This window comes from Strix uralensis, unplaced genomic scaffold (genome assembly GCF_047716275.1).
Source record: "Strix uralensis isolate ZFMK-TIS-50842 unplaced genomic scaffold, bStrUra1 scaffold_319, whole genome shotgun sequence".
Lineage (NCBI taxonomy): Eukaryota > Metazoa > Chordata > Aves > Strigiformes > Strigidae > Strix > Strix uralensis.
This window is the reverse complement of record NW_027436914.1, coordinates 64,713-84,332: the sequence shown is the minus strand read 5'-3', so window position 1 is coordinate 84,332 and position 19,620 is coordinate 64,713. Positions and strand designations below refer to the sequence as shown.

The 19,620-nt window shown below is 61.0% G+C and overlaps 3 protein-coding genes across 9 annotated transcripts; all 3 read left to right on the top strand.

Annotated features, from left to right (window-relative positions):
• Nucleotides 1–88: 88 nt before the first annotated feature.
• Nucleotides 89–1,660, top strand: DRAP1 (DR1 associated protein 1; the record flags this gene model as incomplete). The annotated part of the gene is given in 3 exon segments (XM_074857814.1): nt 89–179; nt 505–587; nt 1,158–1,660. Coding segments are annotated over 3 exon segments (292 nt in total), but the record flags the coding sequence as incomplete, so codon positions are not given.
• Nucleotides 1,661–3,439: 1,779 nt separating this feature from the next.
• On the top strand, nt 3,440–11,597 carry LOC141938813 (solute carrier family 22 member 6-A-like). 3 transcript variants are annotated; one of them, XM_074857824.1, is made up of 11 exons: nt 3,440–3,933; nt 5,860–6,577; nt 6,868–6,971; nt 7,077–7,231; nt 7,959–8,127; nt 8,200–8,323; nt 8,406–8,521; nt 9,154–9,368; nt 10,242–10,350; nt 10,455–10,658; nt 11,324–11,597. In XM_074857824.1, exons 2-11 carry the CDS (start codon nt 5,921–5,923, stop codon nt 11,403–11,405), a joined length of 1,935 nt encoding a protein of 644 aa, XP_074713925.1. In that variant the 5' UTR covers nt 3,440–3,933; nt 5,860–5,920; the 3' UTR covers nt 11,406–11,597. The 3 variants fall into 3 exon arrangements, 2 of the variants coding, with proteins under 2 accessions (XP_074713925.1, XP_074713924.1); XR_012627397.1 differs by lacking the exon at nt 3,440–3,933 and having other exon boundaries at nt 5,240–6,577; nt 9,154–9,229; XM_074857823.1 differs by lacking the exon at nt 3,440–3,933 and having other exon boundaries at nt 5,251–6,577.
• Nucleotides 11,598–13,037: 1,440 nt separating this feature from the next.
• LOC141938812 (solute carrier family 22 member 6-A-like) lies at nt 13,038–18,935 on the top strand. Of its 5 annotated transcripts, none has more exons than XM_074857819.1 (10): nt 13,038–13,485; nt 13,929–14,032; nt 14,149–14,303; nt 14,388–14,556; nt 15,813–15,936; nt 16,888–17,003; nt 17,286–17,500; nt 17,724–17,832; nt 17,971–18,129; nt 18,625–18,935. In XM_074857819.1, exons 1-10 carry the CDS (start codon nt 13,120–13,122, stop codon nt 18,752–18,754), a joined length of 1,647 nt encoding a protein of 548 aa, XP_074713920.1. In that variant the 5' UTR covers nt 13,038–13,119; the 3' UTR covers nt 18,755–18,935. The 5 variants fall into 5 exon arrangements, with proteins under 5 accessions (XP_074713920.1, XP_074713921.1, XP_074713919.1 ...); XM_074857820.1 differs by having other exon boundaries at nt 17,926–18,118; XM_074857818.1 differs by having other exon boundaries at nt 17,926–18,129.
• The last annotated feature ends 685 nt before the right edge of the window (nt 18,936–19,620 follow it).

Below are 19,620 nucleotides of genomic sequence, written 5' to 3'. Positions count from 1 at the left end.
GTGGTTTGGGGGCAGGTTTTGGGGTGCGGGAGGGGATCCCCCAGATTTCGGGGTGTCCCTAATGGGGGGGGGGGTGGGTCTGTTACAGGGGTCGTCGCCCAGGAGCCGGCCGGAAAAATGGGGGTCCCGGGGCGAAGGGGAAGGACCCCAAACAATCGGGGACGGACTCGGAGCAGGAGGTGGGGGGGGACCCTGGGGGGGGGGCTGGCAGCACCCAGACCCCTTTTTAGGGGGGTGGGGGGGTCCCTGAAAGTTGGGGGGGGGGCACCCACACACCTGGGGTCCTTAGGGGGGGGCTTGAGGGGGGAGGGGGTCCCTTAAAAGTGGGGGAGCACCCGGATCCCTGCAGATGGGGGGTGGGGGGTGGGGGTGTGGAATTGGGGTCCTCTCAGAGGTTTTTTTTTGGGGGGGGGGGTCTTGGATTGTTGGGGGTCATTTGGGGGGGGGGGGAGGGGTCCCCAAATCTCTCGCTGTCATCGTGTGTGTCCCCCCCCCGCCCCCCAGGAGGACTCTGAGGACAGCGACAGCGACGGGGAGGAGGAAACGCCGCAGCCCCCCCCCGCCCGACCCCCCCTCAACTTCACCAGGTACCAGCCCCGCACCCCCTTTTTTTTGGGGGGGGGGGGGCCACACCCGGACACCTGGATTCTTTTTTTTGGTGGGAGGGTGGGAAAAAACCACCTCAAAACCTGAATTTTTAAAGAGGGGGGGGGAATTGAGTGTAGCCCGGTGGGTGTCTGGGTGCCTTTTTATTTGGGGGGGGGGCACCCAGATCTCTTTTTTTGGGGGGGGGGGGAATAGGGAAAAAACACCCCAAACCCCAGATTTTTAACAGGGGGGGGGGGGGAGTTGGGTGCAGCCTCTTGGGTATCTGGGTCCCTTTTTTTTTTGGGGGGGGGGGGGGCCCTACTTTGGCACCCGAGTCCCTTTTTTTTGCGGGGGGGGCACACCCAGACACTTGTATCCCCCTTTTTTTTTTTTGGGGGGGGGAGAGGAGAAAAAAACCCCAAACCCCAAATTTTTAAGCGGGGGGGGGGTGGTTTGGGTGTAGCCCCCTCAATGCCTGGGCCCCCCCCTTTTTTTTTGAGGTGGGGGGGGGGTAAACGGTTCCCCCCCCCCCCCCCCCCCCCCCCCAACACCTGACCCCTCTCCCACAGCCCCGGGGTGCCCTTCGCACCGCTGGGCCCCCCCCCAACGCTCCCGGGGGGGCTCCCGGGGGGGGCTCCCCCCAGCCCCCGGCCCCCCCCGTACCCGCGAGGAAGAGGAAGAAGATGAAGACTACGACTCCTAGCGCCTCCCCCCCCCCCCCCCGTGTTTTTTTTTTTTTTGTTGTTGTTGTTGTTTTTTTCCCGTTTCTCTAGGATTTCAACCCATTTCAGGGCCGGGCTCCGCCCTCCCAGTATGGGCTTACTGGGAGCTTGAGTCTCAGACCAGTTGGGGACTGGGAGCAGTACGGGGAGCCCCCCCTCCCAAATTGGGGGGCACTGGTGTGATGAGTTGTGTCCCGTTCTCCCGGGGGGGGGGGGCAGAGCTCAGCCTGGATACCTGGGTCCCCCTTTTTTTTTTGGGGGGGGGGGGGGGTGTTGGTTTTGGGGCCTTTTGGTGGCTTTTAACGAGTCGGGGGGTTTTGTATCGGCTCAATAAAGTTCCCGTTTCCGTACGCTTGGGTCACCACCCCCCCCCCCCCAAAAAAAAACTTACTGGGAGCCCCAAAATTCCTGTGACCCCCCCCAAAAAAACTCTTGGGTCTGCCCCCCCCATAATTCCTGGGACCCTCCAGAATTCCTGGAACCCCCCAAAATTCTTGGGACCCCCCCAAAACTTCTGGGACTCCCTAAAATTCTTGGGACCGCCTCCAAAACTCCTGGGTCCCCCCAAAATTTTTGGGACCCCCCCCCCAAAACTCCTGGGACTCCCCAAAATTCTTGGGATCCCCCCAAAACTACCTAAAATTCTCGGTACCCCCCCCCAAAACTCCTGGGACTCCCTAAAATTCTTGGGACCCCCCCCAAAAACTTCTGGAACCCCCCCAAAATTCTTGGGACCCCCCCCAAAACTCCCTAAAATTCTTGGGATCCCCCCCAAAACTCCTGGAACCCCCCAAAATTTTTTGGACCTGCCCCCAAAACTCCTGGGATTCCCTAAAATTCTTGGGACCCCCCCGAAAACTTCTGGAACCCCCCAAAATTCTTGGGACCCCCCCCCAAAACTCCTGGGACTCCCCAAAACTCCTGGAACCCCCCAAAATTCTTGGGACCCCCCCCCCCAAAACTCCTGGGTCCCCCCAAAACTGGGACCCGCCCCCCCCCCGCCCGATCCTGAACACTCGGTTCCTTTCTTGGCCGTTAGGGGGCAGCAGAGACCCTGTGGGAGCGGCCGAGGCGCCTATAGGGACCTATAGGGGGGTTCTGGGGGCCTATAGGGGGGTTCTGGGGGCCTATAGGGGGGTTCTGGGGGCCTATAGGAGCCCCTGGGAGGACTTATAGGATCTATAGGAGCCTGCTGGGGAGTCAGAGGCACTTCAAGACGCCCCTGGGGGAGTCTATAGGGGCTTGGGGGGGGGGGTTATGGGGACTATAGGAGCTCCTAGGGGGTATAAACGCCTATAGGAGCCTATAAGGGGGTCTGTAGGGGCTTATAGGAGCTCATGGGGGGGTGTAGGGGTCTATAGGAGCCCGGGGTGGGGGGTTATAGGGGGTGTAGGAGCCATGGGGAGGCTTATAGGGCCTATAGGATGGCTCATAGGTGTTTACAGAAATGTATAGGGAGAGTAGAGAGAGCTATAGGGCTCTATCCTTATAGGATATCTATAGGGGCTTATAGGAGCTCATAGGGGGGTGTAGGGCTCTATAGGGGCCCAGAGGGGGGGTTATAGGGGTGTGTAGGAGCCGTAGGGAGATTTGTAGGACCTACAGGATGGTTTATAGGTGTTTTTAGAAATCTAGGGAGGTGTAGGGGATGTAGAGGGGGCTATAGGGGTCTATAAGGGGCTGTAGGGAATCTATAGGGGCTTATAGGAGCTCATAGGGGGGTGTAGGGTTCTATAGGGGCCCAGAGAGGGGTTATAGGAGTGTGTAAGAGCTATAGGGAGGCTTATAGAAGGGATTATAGGTGTTTATAGGAATCTATAGGGAGCTGTAGGGGTCCATAGGGGGTGTAGAGGGGGCTATAGGGGGTCTGTGGGGTGCTTAAAGGTGTATGTGGGGACTGCAGGGAATGTTGGGGGCTATAGGGCTCTATAAGGGGGTGTAGGGAATCTATAGGAGCCCGTATGGGGTTTCTTGGGGCCCACAGGAGGCTGTGAGGGTCTATAGGGGCACCCACGAGATCTATAATGGCTCGAAGGGATCTATAGGGGCCTGTAGGGCAGCTTGGAGGGGCTCGGGAGGGAGGGACAGGGGGTCTATAGGGTCCCCCAGGAAGTTTTGGGGGGGCTGCAGGGGGTTCCTTGGGGAGCTCTTGGGTCTCTATAGGCATCTATAGGGGCCTTTGGGTGATCTATAGGGCCCCTGTCGACAGCATTGGGGCCCCATAGGGGTCACTTAGGGTCTGTAGGGGGGACAACAAGTTGGGGGTGTCCTAAGGGGGTGGGGGTTGATCTGTGGGGAGGAGGGGGAGGATGTGACCCTCTAGGGGCTCTCTAGGCCCCTATAGGTACCTATAGGCTCCATAGGGCCCCTGCGGGAGCGGGTGTGGGGCCGGCGGACAGGGGGACCCAGGCGTCCAGCGGCCCTGAGCGCCCGCGGTGCTGGAATTCGCCTCCTCCCCCCACCCCCCCTGGGGCTCCCCCCTCCTCCCCCCCCCACCCCCCACCCCCCCCCCCGGCCTAATCCCGGTGACACTTTAACCAAAAGAGCCGCTTTTCGCCTTATATAACGGGGCCAGCGGGCGGGGGGGACCCCGGGGCCGGGGCCGTCACCCCGAGGAGGCCAGGTACGGCGGGGGAGGGGGTTGGGGACAGCGAGGGGGGGACAGCGGGGACGTCGAGGGGGAGGGTGGGGACGTGGGGACAGGTTGGGGACATGGGGGCAAGTTGGGGGCATCGGAGGGGGGTTGGAGACATTGTGGAGGAGATGAGGGTTGGGTTGGGGACATCAGGGGGGTTGGGGACATTGGGGAGGGGACGTGGGATGGGTTGGGGACATCAGAGGGGTTGGGGACATTGGGGAGGGGACGTGGGATGGGTTGGGGACATCAGGGGGGTTGGGGACATTGGGGAGGGGACGTGGGATGGGTTGGGGACATCAGGGGGGTTGGGGACATTGGGGAGGGGACGTGGGATGGGTTGGGGACATCAGGGGGGTTGGGGACATTGGGGAGGGGACGTGGGATGGGTTGGGGTCATCAGAGGGGTTGGGGACATTGGGGAGGGGACGTGGGATGGGTTGGGGTCATCAGAGGGGTTGGGGACATTGGGGAGGGGACGTGGGATGGGTTGGGGACATCAGGGGGGTTGGGGACATTGGGGAGGGGACGTGGGATGGGTTGGGGACATCAGGGGGGTTGGGGACATTGGGGAGGGGACGTGGGATGGGTTGGGGACATCAGGGGGGTTGGGGACATTGGGGAGGGGACGTGGGATGGGTTGGGGTCATCAGAGGGGTTGGGGACATTGGGGAGGGGACGTGGGATGGGTTGGGGACATCAGAGGGGTTGGGGACATTGGGGAGGGGACGTGGGATGGGTTGGGGACATCAGAGGGGTTGGGGACATTGGGGAGGGGATGTGGGATGGGTTGGGGACATCAGGGGGGCTGGGGACATTGGGGAGGGGATGTGGGATGGGTTGGGGACATCAGGGGGGCTGGGGACATTGGGGAGGGGATGTGGGATGGGTTGGGGACATCGTGGAGGGGACATGGGGACAGGTTAGGGACATTGTGGAGGGGACATTGGTTGGGGACATCGGGACAGTGGGACAAGTTGGGGACATTGAGGGGCATGGTGGGGACAGGTTGGGGACATCGTGACAGGTTGGGGACATCGTGGAGAGGACATTGGTTGGGATGGGGACATCAGAGGGGTTGGGGACATCACAGAGGGGGTGTGGGATGGGTTGGGGACAAGGTGGCTGTCAAGGGGGTGGGGACATCAAAGTGGGGACAAGTTGGGAGGGGTTGGGGACATTGGGGACACCAGAAGAGGGGATGGGGGGGTTGGGGGACGTTGGGGAGGGGACACGGGGCGCCCTGGGGACCAGGGGACATGGGCCCAGGACGTGCTGGGGACATCAGAGAAGGGACCCTTTGCCTTGGGGACACGGGTGTCACAGCTGGCCGGATGTCCCCATCCCCGGGGAGCCGGGCTGAGGTGGAGCAGGGACAGGGACCCGCTGGGAGGGGATGGGGACATCGGGGGGGGGTTGGGGATGTGTGACGCAAGTGGTGACACTGGCAGTGGCCCTGGTGGTCACCATGTCCCCTCGCTGTGTCCCCACTGTCCCCGTCCTTGCGCCTGTCCCCTGTCCCCTCCCCACGCCTGACCCTGCCACCACGGGCCCGTCTTCGTATCCCCGTCCCTGTGTTCCCTGTCCCCACGTCCTGGTGTCCCCATCTCCCCACTCCTGCTGGTGTCACCCATGACCATGCAACACTCGTGTCCCACGGCCCCATGTCCCTGTGGGTGGCGATGGCCCCTGCGATGGTGTCCCCCATGTCCTGGTGTCCCCATGTCCTTGTGTCCCCATGGGTGATGGTGTCCCCATGTGCTGGTGTCCCCATGTCCTGGTGTCCCCCCCATGTCTGATGGTGTCCCCCTGTCGTGGTGTCCCCATGTCTGATGGTGTCCCCATGGGTGATGGTGTCCCCATGTCCAATGGCGTCCCCATGAGTGATGCTGTTCCCCGTACCCTCCTCTCCAGCGGTGTCCCTGTGTCCGACAGTGTCCCCCCGCGGGTGACGCTGTCCCCGCGCCCCCCCAGGATGCCGTTCGGGGCGGTGCTGGCGCAGGTCGGGGGGTTGGGACGCTTCCAGGTGCTGCAGACGGCGCTGCTGGTGGTGCCCATCCTGCTCATGGCCAGCCACAACCTGCTGCAGAACTTCACCGCCGCCGTCCCCCCCCACCGCTGCCGCAGCCCCGGGGTCACCCCCAGCCCCGGTGCCACCCCGAGTGTCCCCAGCACCACCCCAGGGCCACCCAGAGCCACCCTTGATGACACCTCAGAGGCTTCTGATGGCACCTCAGCAACCTCTGATGGCACCTTGAGGTCCTCCAATGCCATCCTGAAGGCTCCGGATGCCAGTGTGGGGGCCCCTGGTGCCACCCTGAGGTCCCCAGATGGCAACTTGGGGGCCCCCGATGGCACCTCCATCCCCAGTGCCACCCACATCCCACTTGGTGACATGCCAGAGTCCCCAGGTGGCAACTTGGGGCCCTCTAATGGCACCCTGGGGCCCATTGGTGCCACCCTGGGGTGGTCCAATGGCACCCTGGGGTCCCCCGATGCCACCCTGGGGTCCTGCCGGCGCTACGTGGCCTCGTCCCCCACCAACGGCAGCACCGGCCCCCAGGCCACCGAGCCCTGCCGCGACGGCTGGGACTACGACCGCAGCGTCTATGTGGCCACCATCGTCACCGAGGTGGGGACAGGGGACATGGAGGGGGGGGGAACGATGGCCACAGCATCCATGGGGCCACCAAATGCTCCAAGGGGGGGACGGGGGGAGGAGGATGGAACCAGGTGGAGATGGAGCCATATGGGGTTGGGGGTGGAGATGGGGCTATATGGGGGCGGAGATGGAGCCATATGGGGCCGTGGGGATGTCGTGGGCTGGAGGGGGTGGAGGAGCTGGATGGAGGCGAGGAGGAACCGCTGGGTGGGAGGAGGGGACGGGGCATCATCACCTCGTCCCCGTCCCTGTCCCCGCAGTGGGACCTCGTCTGCAGCTACCGGCAGCTCCGGCAGATGGCCCAGTCCATCTACATGGCCGGGGTCCTGGTGGGCGCCCTGGTCCTGGGGGGCCTCTCGGACAGGTAAAGGCAGCAGAGCCCCCTCCCTGTGCCTCAGTTTCCCCATGGGGTGGTGGCCAGACCATCAGCCAGTGGCCCCCAGTGGCACCCAGCTGCTCCCCGTTGCAGGTTTGGGCGCAAGGCCATGTTGATGTGGTCCTACCTGCAGCTGGGGGTGATGGGGACGTGCACGGCCTTCGCCCCCAACTACGCGTCCTACTGCGTCTTCCGCTTCGCCGGCGGCATGGCCCTCTCTGGCTTCGGCCTCAGCATCGCCTGCCTGGGTGAGGGGACAGGGACGAGGATGACCATGGGGCCACGGGTGGGGACAACCCAGTGGTCATGAGTGGGGACAACCCAATGGCCATGGATGGGGATGTCACTGTGGCCATGGATGGGGATGTCCCAATGGCCGTGGGTGGGGATGTCCTTCCTAGTGGCCATGGGTGGGGACAACCCAGTGGTCATGAGTGGGGACATCACCGTGGCCATGGATGGGGACAACCCAGTAGCCATGAGTGGGGACAACCCAGTGGCCACGGGTGGGGACGTCATCGTGGCCATGGGTGGGGATGTTCCAATGGCCATGGGTAGGGGACATGGATGGGGATGTCACTATGGCCATGGATAGGGATGTCCCAATGACCGTGGGTGGGGATGTCCTAGTGGCCATGGGTGGGGACAACCCAGTGGTCATGAGTGGGGCCAACCCAGTGGCCGTGGATGGGGACAACCCAGTGGCCATGGATGGGGACGTCACCATGGCCATGGAGAGGGACATTGTCATGGCCATGGATGGGCGATGTCCCCAACGGCCACGGCTGGGGACATCCCCCTCTCTACAAAATGAGACGTCCCTATGGCCGTTGATGGGGTCACCCCAGTGGCCACCGATGGCCGGGGATGGGGCCACGTGGTGCAGCCATGATGGGGATGCCCCATTCACAAGGAGGGGTCACAGCAAGGGAGGGACACACACCAAGCCAACAATGTCCTCGTGGTCCCTTGCAGTGGTGGAGTGGATCCCCACACCCTACCGCACCATCACCGTGGCCATCACCGGCTTCGCCTACACCATGGGCCAGATCCTGCTGGCCGCTGTGGCCTACGCCGTCCCCCACTGGCGCTGGCTCCAGCTCACCGTCTCCCTGCCCTTCTTTGTCTTCCTCCTCTACTCCTGGTAGGGTGCTGGGGTCCCTCGGGGAAGGCCGTGGGTCTCCTCGTGCCTCAGTTTCCCCCTCGTTGACTGCAGGTGGTTGGCTGAGTCGGCCCGTTGGCTGGTGCTCTCGGGGAAGGCCGAGAGGGCCGTGAAGGTCCTCCAGAGAGTGGCCAGGCTTAACAAGAGAAAGGAGGAAGGGGAGAAGATCACGGTGGAGGTACGGTGGCCCCATGGTGGGGGAGGGTCTTCATTCCCTACCCCTGTCCCCCACCAGCCTCTCCCATCTCCCCCTCTCCCAGGTCCTGAAGTCCAACATGAAGGAGGAGTTGGCTGGTCTCAAGTCCTCCTACACCGTCACCGACCTGGTCCGGACCCCGGTCATCCGCCACATCTTCTTCTGCCTCTCCATCATCTGGTGGGGCTGGGCTGGGCTGGGAGGTCCAGTGGAGAGGAGGGGAAGGGAGGGATGGGTGAGGGGGTGGAGGGATGGTTGGATGGGTGGTTGGGTGGTTGGATGGATGGTTGGATAGTTGGTTGGATGGTTGGGTGGTCAGATGGATGGATGGATGGATGGTTGGTTGGTTGGATGGATGGTTGCTTGGATGGTTGGTTGGTTGGGTGGATGGTTGGTTAGTTGGATGGTTGGATGGTTGGTTGGTTGGTTAGTTGGCTGGATGGTTGGTTAGTTGGGTGGATGGTTGGTTAGTTGGATGCATGGATGGTTGGTTGGATGGTTGGATGGTTGATTGGTTGGATGGTTGGATGGTTGGATGTTTGGTTGGATGGTTGGATGGTTGGATGGTTGATTGGTTGGATGGTTGGATGGTTGGTTGGATGGTTGGATGGTGGTTGGATGATTGGTTGGTTGGATGGAAGAGTAGATGGGGAGATGGTTGAAGACTTGGTCAGATGTACAGACAGATGAATGGAAAGATGGACATCAGGCCACTTGGTGAATCCAGCCCTTCTCCTCCACCTGAGCTCCCAGGTGACATCCCAGGGAGGTCACCCCCCCTCAAGTCAGTGCCTCTCTCTGTCCCGCTCCAGGTTCTCCACGAGTTTCTCCTACTACGCCCTGGCCATGGATCTGCAAAACTTTGGTGTCAGCATTTACCTCATCCAGGTGATTTTCGGCGCCGTTGACTTCCCGGCCAAAGTGGTGGTGACCATCTCCATGAGCTACATTGGCCGGCGGGTGTCACTCATGGCGCCCCTCTTCTTGGCGGGGCTGGTCATCATTGCCAACATCTTTGTCTCCACAGGTGGGTGCCATGGGGTGATGGGGATCTTCTGCACCGCTCTGCCCGGCCACCCGTGTCCCCGCCGGGCCCTCCCACCACTCTGCTTTGCTCTTCACCCAACCCTCTCTTCTCCAGCCATTGAATTGAGCACCTACCTACCTCTCCATCCATCCATCCATCCATCCATCCATCCATCCATCCATCCATCCATCCTCCATCCATATCTCCATCCATCCATGTCTCCATCCATCCATCCACATCTCCAAGCATTCATCCACATTTCCAACCATCCATCCCCATCGCCATCCACCCATCCACATCTCCATCCATCCATCCATGTCTCCATCCATCCATCCATCCATCCATCCATCCATCCATCCATCCATCCACATTTCCAAACATCCATCCAGATCTCCATCCATCCACATCTCCAACCACCCATCCATGTCTCCATCCATCCATCCACCCATCCATCCATCCATCCATCCATCCATCCATGTCTTCATCCATCCATCCATCCATGTATGTCTCCAACCATTCATCCACATTTCCAACCATCCCTCCAGATCTCCATCTACGTCTCCATCCACATCTTCATCCATCTCCATCTCCATCCATCCCATCCATCATCCATCCATCCATCCATCCATCCCTCCCATCCATCATCCATCCATCCACCATCCATCCATCCATCCATATCTCCACCCCCCCCATCCACCATCCATCCCACCATCCCCCCCATCCATCCACATCTCCATCCACCCATCCGCCCGCTCACCCACTGACCTGTCCCTCCACCCTCCCCCCTTTCTCCTCCTGCCCATCCCCCCCCCCGCCCCCCCCCGTGGTGGCCCCTCCCCCGACGCCCACCCCGTCCCTCTCTCTCTGCCCCAGAGCTGCAGACGGTGCGCACGGCGCTGGCCGTCATCGGCAAGGGTTGTCTCTCTGCCTCCTTCAACTGCGTCTTCCTCTACACCACCGAGCTCTACCCCACCCCTATCAGGTAAAACCCCCTCCCCGGGACCCTGCGGTGGGGCAGGACCCCCCCCCCGGGACACCCCCATGGTGGTCTCTGCCCCATGTTGACCCCTCCCCCGGCGCCGGCAGGCAGACCGGGCTGGGTTTCGGCAGCACCATGGCCCGAGTGGGCGGCATCGTGGCACCGCTGGTGAAGATGATGGATGAGTACTACCCCTTCTTGCCCCCGGCGGTCTACGGGGTGGCCCCCGTGGTGGCAGCCGTGGTGGCCGGTTTCCTTCCAGAGACCCTCAACGCGCCGCTGCCCGACACCATCGAGGAGGTGGAGAGCAGGTTGGGCGTGGGGGATGAAGGAAAGGATGGACAGACGGATGGACGGACGGAGGGATGGATGATGGATGGATGATGGATGGATGGATGATGGACAGTTGGATGATGGCTGGATGATGGACGATGGTTGGACAATGGTTGGATGATGGTTGGATGATGGATGATGGATGGATGACGGATGGTTGGATGATGGTTGGACGATGGATGATGGATGGATGACGGATGGTTGGATGATGGTTGGACGATGGATGATGGATGGATGACGGATGGTTGGATGATGGACAGTTGGATGATGGTCGATGGTTGGATGATGGATGGTTGGATGATGGACGGTTGGATGATGGATGATGGACACTTAGATGAGGGACAGTTGGATGATGAATGATGGACACTTGGATGATGGACAGTTGGGTGAGGGACAGTTGGATGATGAAGGACAGTTGGATGAGGGACAGTTGGATGGACAGACTGGAAGCTGAAGGGGTTGTGGGTGACGCGCCAGGGGGACGTCTTGAGGGACGAGTGTGTGGGTGTGTTGGCAGAAGAACGAGCGATACGAGTGGCCGAAGGGCTGGACAGACGGACAGACGGGTGGACACCGTGCAGGCCAGACCGCTTCCCCCGCTGCTGGTGACTGACCCTCCTCCTCCTCCTCTTCCTCCCTCCAGGGCCAAGCGGAAGAAGACGGAGGACCCCAAAGAGAAGATCCCCCTCCAGCCCCAGGACAAGGCCCCACAGAAGGAGGCCTGAAGGACCACAAGGGGGTTGGGGGGTGGGGGACAGCACCCAACACCCAACCACCAGCACCCACCCTCCCCTATGGGTCCCCGCAGCCTCGTTTTGGGGACAGGTACGAATTCGCTGCCTGCCCCATGGCTGGTGACCTCCCGGTGTGGGGCAGGGGAAGTTCTCGGAGGAATAAAGCAGCTCTGGTGGGGACAACGTCTCGGGGTGTTATCTGAGGCCCACCCAAGGTCACCTCCAGTAAGATGACACCCAATATCCACGCCCGAGGGCACCTCCAACAGGACAACGCCTAAGAACCGTGTCCCCGAGGCCACCTCTACCAAGATGGCACCCAAGAACCCCCATCTTGGTGGTCACCTCCAATGACACCTCATGACCTTGTCCCCGAGGCCACCTCTACCAAAATGGCACCCAAGAACCCCCATCTTGGAGGTCAATGACACCTCATGACCTTGTCCCCAAGGCCATCACCAATAAAATGGCACCCAAGAACCCCCATCTTGGTGGTCACATCCAATGACACCTCATGACCTTGTCCCCGAGGCCACCTCTACCAAGATGGCACCCAAGAACCCCCATCTTGGTGGTCACCTCCAATGACACCTCATGACCTTGTCCCCGAGGCCACCTCTACCAAAATGGCACCCAAGAACCCCCATCTTGGAGGTCAATGACACCTCATGACCTTGTCCCCAAGGCCATCACCAATAAAATGGCACCCAAGAACCCCCATCTTGGTGGTCACCTCCAATGACACCTCATGACCTTGTCCCCGAGGCCACCTCTACCAAGATGGCGCCCACCCCCCCCCATTTTGGAGGTCATCTCCGAGAAGATGCCACCCAATAACCCCAAACCCCCCCAACTCTTGTCCCGGTCAAGGGGGTCCCCCAAATCCCAGAGAATGGGGGGGGGGGAAGGGTGAGGAACTCCCCAATCTCCCCCCAACCCCCTCCCATCACCCCCCCCCCCCACATCGGCCACCTTGGCCCTTGATCCCGTTGCCAACGTGTCCCTTGGCCCCCCCACCCCCCCCATTGGTTTGACCCCGTCAAAAATTAACCCCCGGTGGGGAATGCGCTGACCCAAGCAGGGCCACCCCTGTCAGCACCTTCCGCTCCCCTTTTGACCACAAAATCACTAAAATTTAACCCAACGGGGCCGGCAAAGGCCAGACACTACCCCCCCCCCCCCCCCCCCGGCTTAGAGTACCCCACAAGCTGGATGTAGGTTGGGCCCTCTCCAAAAGCCGCCTTTTCTCCTCAAAAAAAGCAACGCCGGGAAAGAATTTTAAAAAAGATAATTTTTGCTTTTCCTCCTGCCCCAGATTGCTCCAGTTCGGCCCCATTTTTGCGGGTGTTTTTGCTGCCACGATGAGGGAAGCGCTACCCACGGATTTGGCTTTGGCTACTTTTAGCCAGTGTTTGGTTGCCCGTCCCCCCCCCCCCGCCCCCCGCCTGCACTTTCGCCCACCTGCCTTTGCCTTCTGCTGGAAAAAAAAAAAAAAAAATCACAAAAAACCCCACCCCAAATGTCAAATATTAACCCAAAACAGCCGTTGGCCGGGTTATATAGGAGCCCCCCCACCCCCGTTCGGGTGGAGGCTACTGCGGGAGCGTGAGAACCGTTTTTTTTTTTTTGGGGTGAAATCCATCCCTTTTGGGGCTGTGGGGGTGTGCATGGCTGGGGGGTGTTGCCGGGGTCTGACGGTGGCACCATGGCTTTCGCTGACCTCCTGGAGCACGTGGGGGGGATGGGACGTTTCCAGGTGGCCTCAGTGGTCCTCCTGGCCCTGCCCGTCCTCATGATGGCCAGTCACAACCTTCTGCAGAACTTCACGGCCGCCACCAGCGACCATCGTTGTCGGCTTCGGTGGGAGGCCAACGCCACCGGCCTTGACCCCCAGGACCTGCTGAGGGTCTCGGTTCCCCGCGGCGAGCAGTGCCGGCGCTTTGTGACTCCTCAGTGGTGGCTTCTGGAAGCCAACGGTTCAGCCACCAACACCACTTGGCCGGAGACGGAGCCTTGCCGCGACGGTTGGACCTACGACCGCAGCGTCTTCACCAGCACCATCGTCAGCGAGGTGGGACTGGGCCAGTGTGGGGGGGTGGGATCTGGGGTGGGTGGGACGTTTCACCCCATCCTGAGCGTGGTTCCCACCATCACCACGTTGATGTCTCCCAACTGGAGCGTCTTCCCCACTCAACCCTCGGTGGAGGCACCCAATGCCGTGAGGGCTCAGGACAGGAAAATGGGGGATGAGAGGGTTGATGGCCATCAACGAGGTGGTCAAAAAGGGGCCAAGTGGCCCCTGGAAGGACCCTCCAACCCCAGGGATGCTGGGAAGGGTGGCCCCGTGCTCAGTGGCACCTTCTCGGTGTTGCCATTGGCCACCCATTGCTTGCTGTGTTGGATCAACCCTACCAGCCACCATGGCCAGTTTTGGGGGGCAGGAGGGAGGCCAAAGGGGACCCCCCCATGCCCCCCCCGATCTCTGTCCCACCCCACATCCTCGACCCTCGCCAGTGGGACCTGGTGTGCAGCTCCCGTGGCCTGAAGCAGTTGGCCCAGTCGCTCTACATGGCCGGTGTCTTGGTGGGCGGCATCGTCTTCGGGGGTCTCTCGGACAGGTGAGGGGGTGGGGGTCACACAGCATCATGGGGATTGTCTCACCCCCTCTTCCTCCTCCTCACCCCCTCTTCCTCCTCCTCACTTCCTCTTCCTCCTCCTCACCCCCCCCCTCCAGGTTCGGCCGCCGGTCGCTGCTGACCTGGTGCTACCTCCAGATGGGCGCCATGGGGACTTGCTCCTCCTTCGCCCCAACTTTCACCATTTATTGCCTCTTCCGCTTCCTCACGGGCATGGCCTTCTCCGGCATCGTCCTCAACAGCGTCTCCCTCTGTACGTGGCCAGCACTAGCCCCACGGTACCAGCCCCCAGGCACCTTCCTTGGTTGGCTCCACAGCTCTTGTGTTGTCTCGACAGCTTTGGAGTGGATGCCCACTCGCACCCGGGCGTTGGTGGGGACCTTCATGGGTTACTGCTACACCCTGGGGCAGTTCCTGCTGGCCGGGGTCTCCTACGCCGTCCCCGCTTGGCGGTGGCTCCAGCTCACCGTGTCGCTACCCTTCTTCTGCTTCTTCCTCTACTCGTGGTGAGGAGGAGGAGGAGGAGGAGGGGGAGGAAGGGTGGAGTGGATGGAGGGATGAACGGACAGAGGGTTGGATAAATGGAGGGTTGGTTGGATAGACGGAGGGTTAGTTGGATGGAAGGTTGGACAGATGGAGGGTCAGTCAATGGACAGAGAGTTGGTTGGACAGAAGGTTGGATGGGCAGAAGGTTGGACAGATGGAGGGTTGGACAGATGGAGGGTTGGTTGGATGGAAGGTTGGACAGATGGAGGGTTGGACAGATGGAGGGTCGGTTGGACGGAGGGTTGGTTGGATGGAAGGTTGGACGGATGGAGGGTTGGACAGACGGAGGGTCGGTTGGACGGAGGGTTGGTTGGATGGAAGGTTGGACAGATGGAGGGTTGGACAGACGGAGGGTCGGTTGGATGGAAGGTTGGACAGATGGAGGGTTGGACAGACGGAGGGTCAGTTGGACAGAGGGTTGGATGGGCAGAAGGTTGGACAGACAGAGGGTTGGTTGGATGGAGGGTTGTACGGATGGACAGAGGGTTGGGCAGATGGAGGGTTGGATAAACGGAGGGTTGGACGGATGGATGGAGCGTTGGTTGGACAGAAGATTGGACAGAAGGAGGGTTGGTTGGATGGAGGGTTGGATGGACAGAGGGTTGGTTGGATGGACAGAGGGTTGGACAGACAGAGGGTTGGACAGAGGGTCGGTTGGATGGATGGAGCGTTGGTTGGACAGAGGGTTGGATGGATGGATGGATGGATGGAGGGTTGGTTGGATGGAGGGTTGGATGGACAGAAGGTTGGATGGATGGAGAGTTGGTTGGATGGAAGGTTGGTTGGATGGAAGGTTGGTTGGATGGACAGAAGGTTGGATGGACAGAAGGTTGGATGGATGGAAGGTTGGACAGATGGAGGGTTGGTTGGATGGAGGGTTGGTTGGATGGACAGAAGGTTGGCCAGAGGGTTGATTGGTTGGACAGATGGAGGGTCGCTTGGCCAGAGGGTCAGTGGGATGGACAGAAGGTTGGACGGACAGAGGGTTGGTTGGCCAGAGGGTTGGATGGACAGAGAGTTGGTTGGATGGAAGGTTGGTTGGTTGGAGGGTTGGTTGGTTGGTTGGTTGGCTGGAGGGTTGGTTGGCCAGAGAGTTGGTTGCCCAGGCAGAAGCACGGGGAGGTGGCAGCCGAGGGACAGAGAGGGCAGATGGCCACTGGCAGGGCCAGGGGCCTGGTGGGAGGGTCCTTGGGCTCCTGCCCCCCCCCCCCCGCAGGTGGCTGACAGAGTCGGCTCGTTGGCTGGTCATGGTGGGCAAGTCCCAGTGGGCCCTGAAGGAGCTGCGGAAGGTGGCCAGGATCAACGGGAAGAAAGAGGAAGGGGACAAGCTCGACATCGACGTAAAAGGCCCCGGCTGGTCCCTGGGGTGTCTCAGGGGGGTTTGTGGGGGGTGGGGGGAGGTGACCCCATGCCCCTGCCCCTCGTGGAGAGCGGCCAACAGTGGCGCTGCCCTACGGGCACCTTCCCAGCTCCTTCAACAACCATCCATCCCATAGACACCCGTCCATCCATCCCATAGACACCCATCCGTCCATCCCATAGACACCCGTCCATCCATCCCATAGACACCCATCCGTCCATCCCATAGACACCCGTCCATCCATCCCATAGACACCCATCCGTCCATCCCATAGACACCCGTCCATCCATCCCATAGACACCCATCCGTCCATCCCATAGACACCCGTCCATCCATCCCATAGACACCCATCCATCCATCCCATAGACACCCGTCCATCCGTCCAGCACCACTGGCCCCCAGTCAGCCCCTTATGCAACCACCAGCCTCCACCTCCATCACCTCCAGCTCCAACATCTCCAGCTCCAATATCTCCATCACCTCCAGCTCCATCACCTTCATCCCCTCAATTTCCAACATCTCCATCACCTTCACCACCTCCATCTCCATAATCTCCATCATCTCAATCTCCATCACCTTCATCACCTCCATCACAATCTCCATCATCTCCATCACCTTCACCTCTATCACTTCCATCTCCATCACCTTCCTCACCTCCGTCACCTCCATCTCCATCACCTCCGTCACCTCCATCTCCATCATCTCCATCAGCTTCATCACCTCCATCTCCCTCCATCTCTATCTCCATCCCAGCACCTCCATGTCCCTCCATCTCCATCTCCTCCACCATCTCCTCCATCCATTCAGCTCCTTTTCCATCCATCCACCCTCATCTCCATCCACCCAACCACCCGTCCACCCACCTGTTCCCCCCTGGGAGAACCTCAGCACCCCATCCCCACCCCCCCCCCCCCCCTCCATCTCCCTCTAGGCCTTGAGGTCCTACATGCAGAAGGAGATGACATCATCGAGGAGCCACCACACCGTGGTTGACCTGGTCCGGACGCCTGTCGTGCGTCGCATCTCCTGTTGCCTCTGCTTCGTCTGGTACGTCTGGTGGTGGCGGACGGCGGCAGCTGGTTGGCCAATGTCCTCCCCCCCCCAGTTGTTGATCCATCCCCCCCCTTTGCCCCTCCCCAAACCTCATGGGAAGGAAACTGAGTCACAGTGCAGGACTTGGGCAACAGGAGCTCTCTTGGCCCACACCTTGGCCACATATCTCCTGGCTCCATCCCACGCAGGTCAGGGGTGAGGGGTGACCCCCCCCCCCCCATCCCACCCCACCCCTCCCCACTGGTGAGATTTGCCCCCTTGCCCCCCCTCTTTTAGGTTCTCCACCAGCTTTGCCTACTACGGGTTGGCCATGGACCTGCAAAACTTTGACTTCAACATCTACGTGATCCAACTGGTCTTTGGGGCCGTGGACATCCCGGCCAAGTTGGTCTCCATCCTCACCATCACCTTCGTAGGGAGACGCTTCACCCAATCTTTTGCCCTCATCTTGGCCGGTTTGGCCATCTTGGCCAACATCTTGGTGCCACGGGGTGAGGAGGGGGCGGGGGGTGGTGGCAGTGGGGTCCCCTTCAACCCACGAAGGCCAAAACATGCTCAACCCATTAAGGCAACTCAGCGGTCGAGGGATTTTAGTTTTTTTACGGGCAATTTGCCTGAAATCCTGGTGTTTGGGGTCTCCATCACCCACCACCAACCCAACCCCAACTGGTGACACCAAAGAAGGTCCTGGGTGACCCGTCCTCGTCCCCACAGACCTGCGGACGCTTCGGACGGCCTTGGCCGTCTTTGGGAAGGGTTGCTTGGCTGCGTCCTTCAACTGCGTCTTCCTCTACACGGGGGAGCTTTACCCCACCGTGATTCGGTAAGGAGCGGGGTGCAGCTTGGGGGGGTGGAGGTGTCGGGGTGACCGTCACCACGGTGGCCACTCCCTCAGGGACCTCGCGGTGTCCCACAGGCAGACAGGGATGGGGTTGGCCAACACCATGGCCCGTCTGGGCAGCATCACAGCGCCCTTGGTGAAGATGGCGGGTGAGGTCTTCCCTGCGTTGCCCTTCATCATCTACGGGGTGGCTCCCGTGGTGTCGGGGCTGGTGGCCGTCTTCCTGCCGGAGACACGGGACACGGCGCTGCCGGAGACGGTGGAGGAGGTGGAGGGGAGGTGGGATTGGAGGGGCTGGAGGAGAAGGGGAGGGACAGATGGGTGGGTGGGCACAGGGAGGGATGGTGGGAGAGGATTGGTTGGGCGTGGGGATGGACGGAGACACAGGAAGGGACGGGATTGGCCAGAGGTAGGTGGGTGGATGGACAAGAAGACGACTACGGCGATGGATGGATGAACCCTCTGGAGATGGGGGGGTGGGTGATGGGCAGGTCAACAGGGAAGGAGGGGGAATGGCAGCATGAAAACCCACCCTGCCCCCCCCCCCCCCAGATTGCCCCCACCCTCTCCTCCCTCAATCTCCAACATCTCCCTCACCTTCATCACCTTCATCACCTCCATCCCCATCATTTCCATCACCTCAATCTCCATAATCTCCATCTCCATCACCTCCATCACCTCCATCTCCATCACCTTCATCACCTCCATCTCCATCACCTCCATCTCCATCTCCATCACCTCCATCACCTCCATCTCCATCATCTTCATCACCAGGACCCGGCCCCTGAAGGATGAAGCCCAACATCTCCAGGTCCCACTTCAACCCCCCCAGCCCGGCAACACCATGGCCGACCACTCTGGGGGACCCCAAAACCCCCCCAAACCTCCACGTCTGCAGCAATGATGGAGCAGGAGCAGGGTTGGGGGGTGCGTCGCCCCCCCCAGAAGAGACCACGGCCAAGGAGGGGCCCCCCCAGGTGTCCTCCTCTCCAGGCAGGGTTGGGGGATGGTGCGTGCCCTCCAATCGCCGCTTTGCAGGATGGTTTTTCTGGAGTAAAAACAATAAAAGCAAAAATCGTGTGAAACGCAGCCGGTGGGAGGGCACGGGGGGGGTGGGGGTGGGAGGCAGGGGGGTGTGTTTTCCCACGGCTGCGGGGGTCCAGCGCAGCCTGGTCGTCCCGCCCCGAAGGCAAATATGGGACCCAGCGGGGTGCTGCGGCCTCGGCATTGCGTCCATCCCCGCCCCCGCCGTTCCCGTCCCCTCCTCCCCCCTCTGCCCATGCCAGAGCTGCGAGGGAGGGAGAGTCACGCTCAAGAGCACAGGGAGGACCAGGGTGTCCTGAGGACCCGGGATCCTGAGGATCCAGGGATCCCAAAGACCAGGGATCCCGAGGAACGAGGCATCTGGATGTTCAGGGATCCCAAGGAGCCAGGAATCCTGAGGAACCAGGCATTGGGTGCCCAGGGATCCCAAAGACCCAGGCGTTGGGTGCCCAGGGAGGATCCTGAGGACCCAGGGATGATCCTGAGGACCAGGGATCCCAAAGAATGAGGCATCTGAATGTTCAGGGATCCCAAGAAGCCAGGAATCCTGAGGGACCAGGTGTCAGGATGTCCCAGGATCCCAAGCACCCAGATGCTGGGTGCCCAGATGTCCCAAGGACCCGGAATCCACAGATCCAGGTGCCCAGGGATCCTAGGAATTATCGGATCCCAAGGATCCAGGCATCTGGGTGGCCGGGGATCCCGAGGAACCAGGGATCCTGAGGA

Excerpts from the sequence above, each read along its gene's own strand:
- LOC141938812 (XM_074857818.1), top strand. The coding sequence starts at position 13,120 with ATGGCTTTCGCTGACCTCCTGGAGCACGTGGGGGGGATGGGACGTTTC. Across the intron at positions 14,033-14,148 it reads TTCGGGGGTCTCTCGGACAG|GTTCGGCCGCCGGTCGCTGC; the intron begins GTGAGGGGGTGG and ends CCCCCCCTCCAG. Across the intron at positions 14,304-14,387 it reads CCTCAACAGCGTCTCCCTCT|CTTTGGAGTGGATGCCCACT; the intron begins GTACGTGGCCAG and ends TTGTCTCGACAG.
- LOC141938813 (XM_074857823.1), top strand. The coding sequence starts at position 5,684 with ATGGGTGATGGTGTCCCCATGTGCTGGTGTCCCCATGTCCTGGTGTCC. Across the intron at positions 6,972-7,076 it reads CTGGGGGGCCTCTCGGACAG|GTTTGGGCGCAAGGCCATGT; the intron begins GTAAAGGCAGCA and ends TCCCCGTTGCAG. Across the intron at positions 9,369-10,241 it reads CAACATCTTTGTCTCCACAG|AGCTGCAGACGGTGCGCACG; the intron begins GTGGGTGCCATG and ends TCTCTGCCCCAG.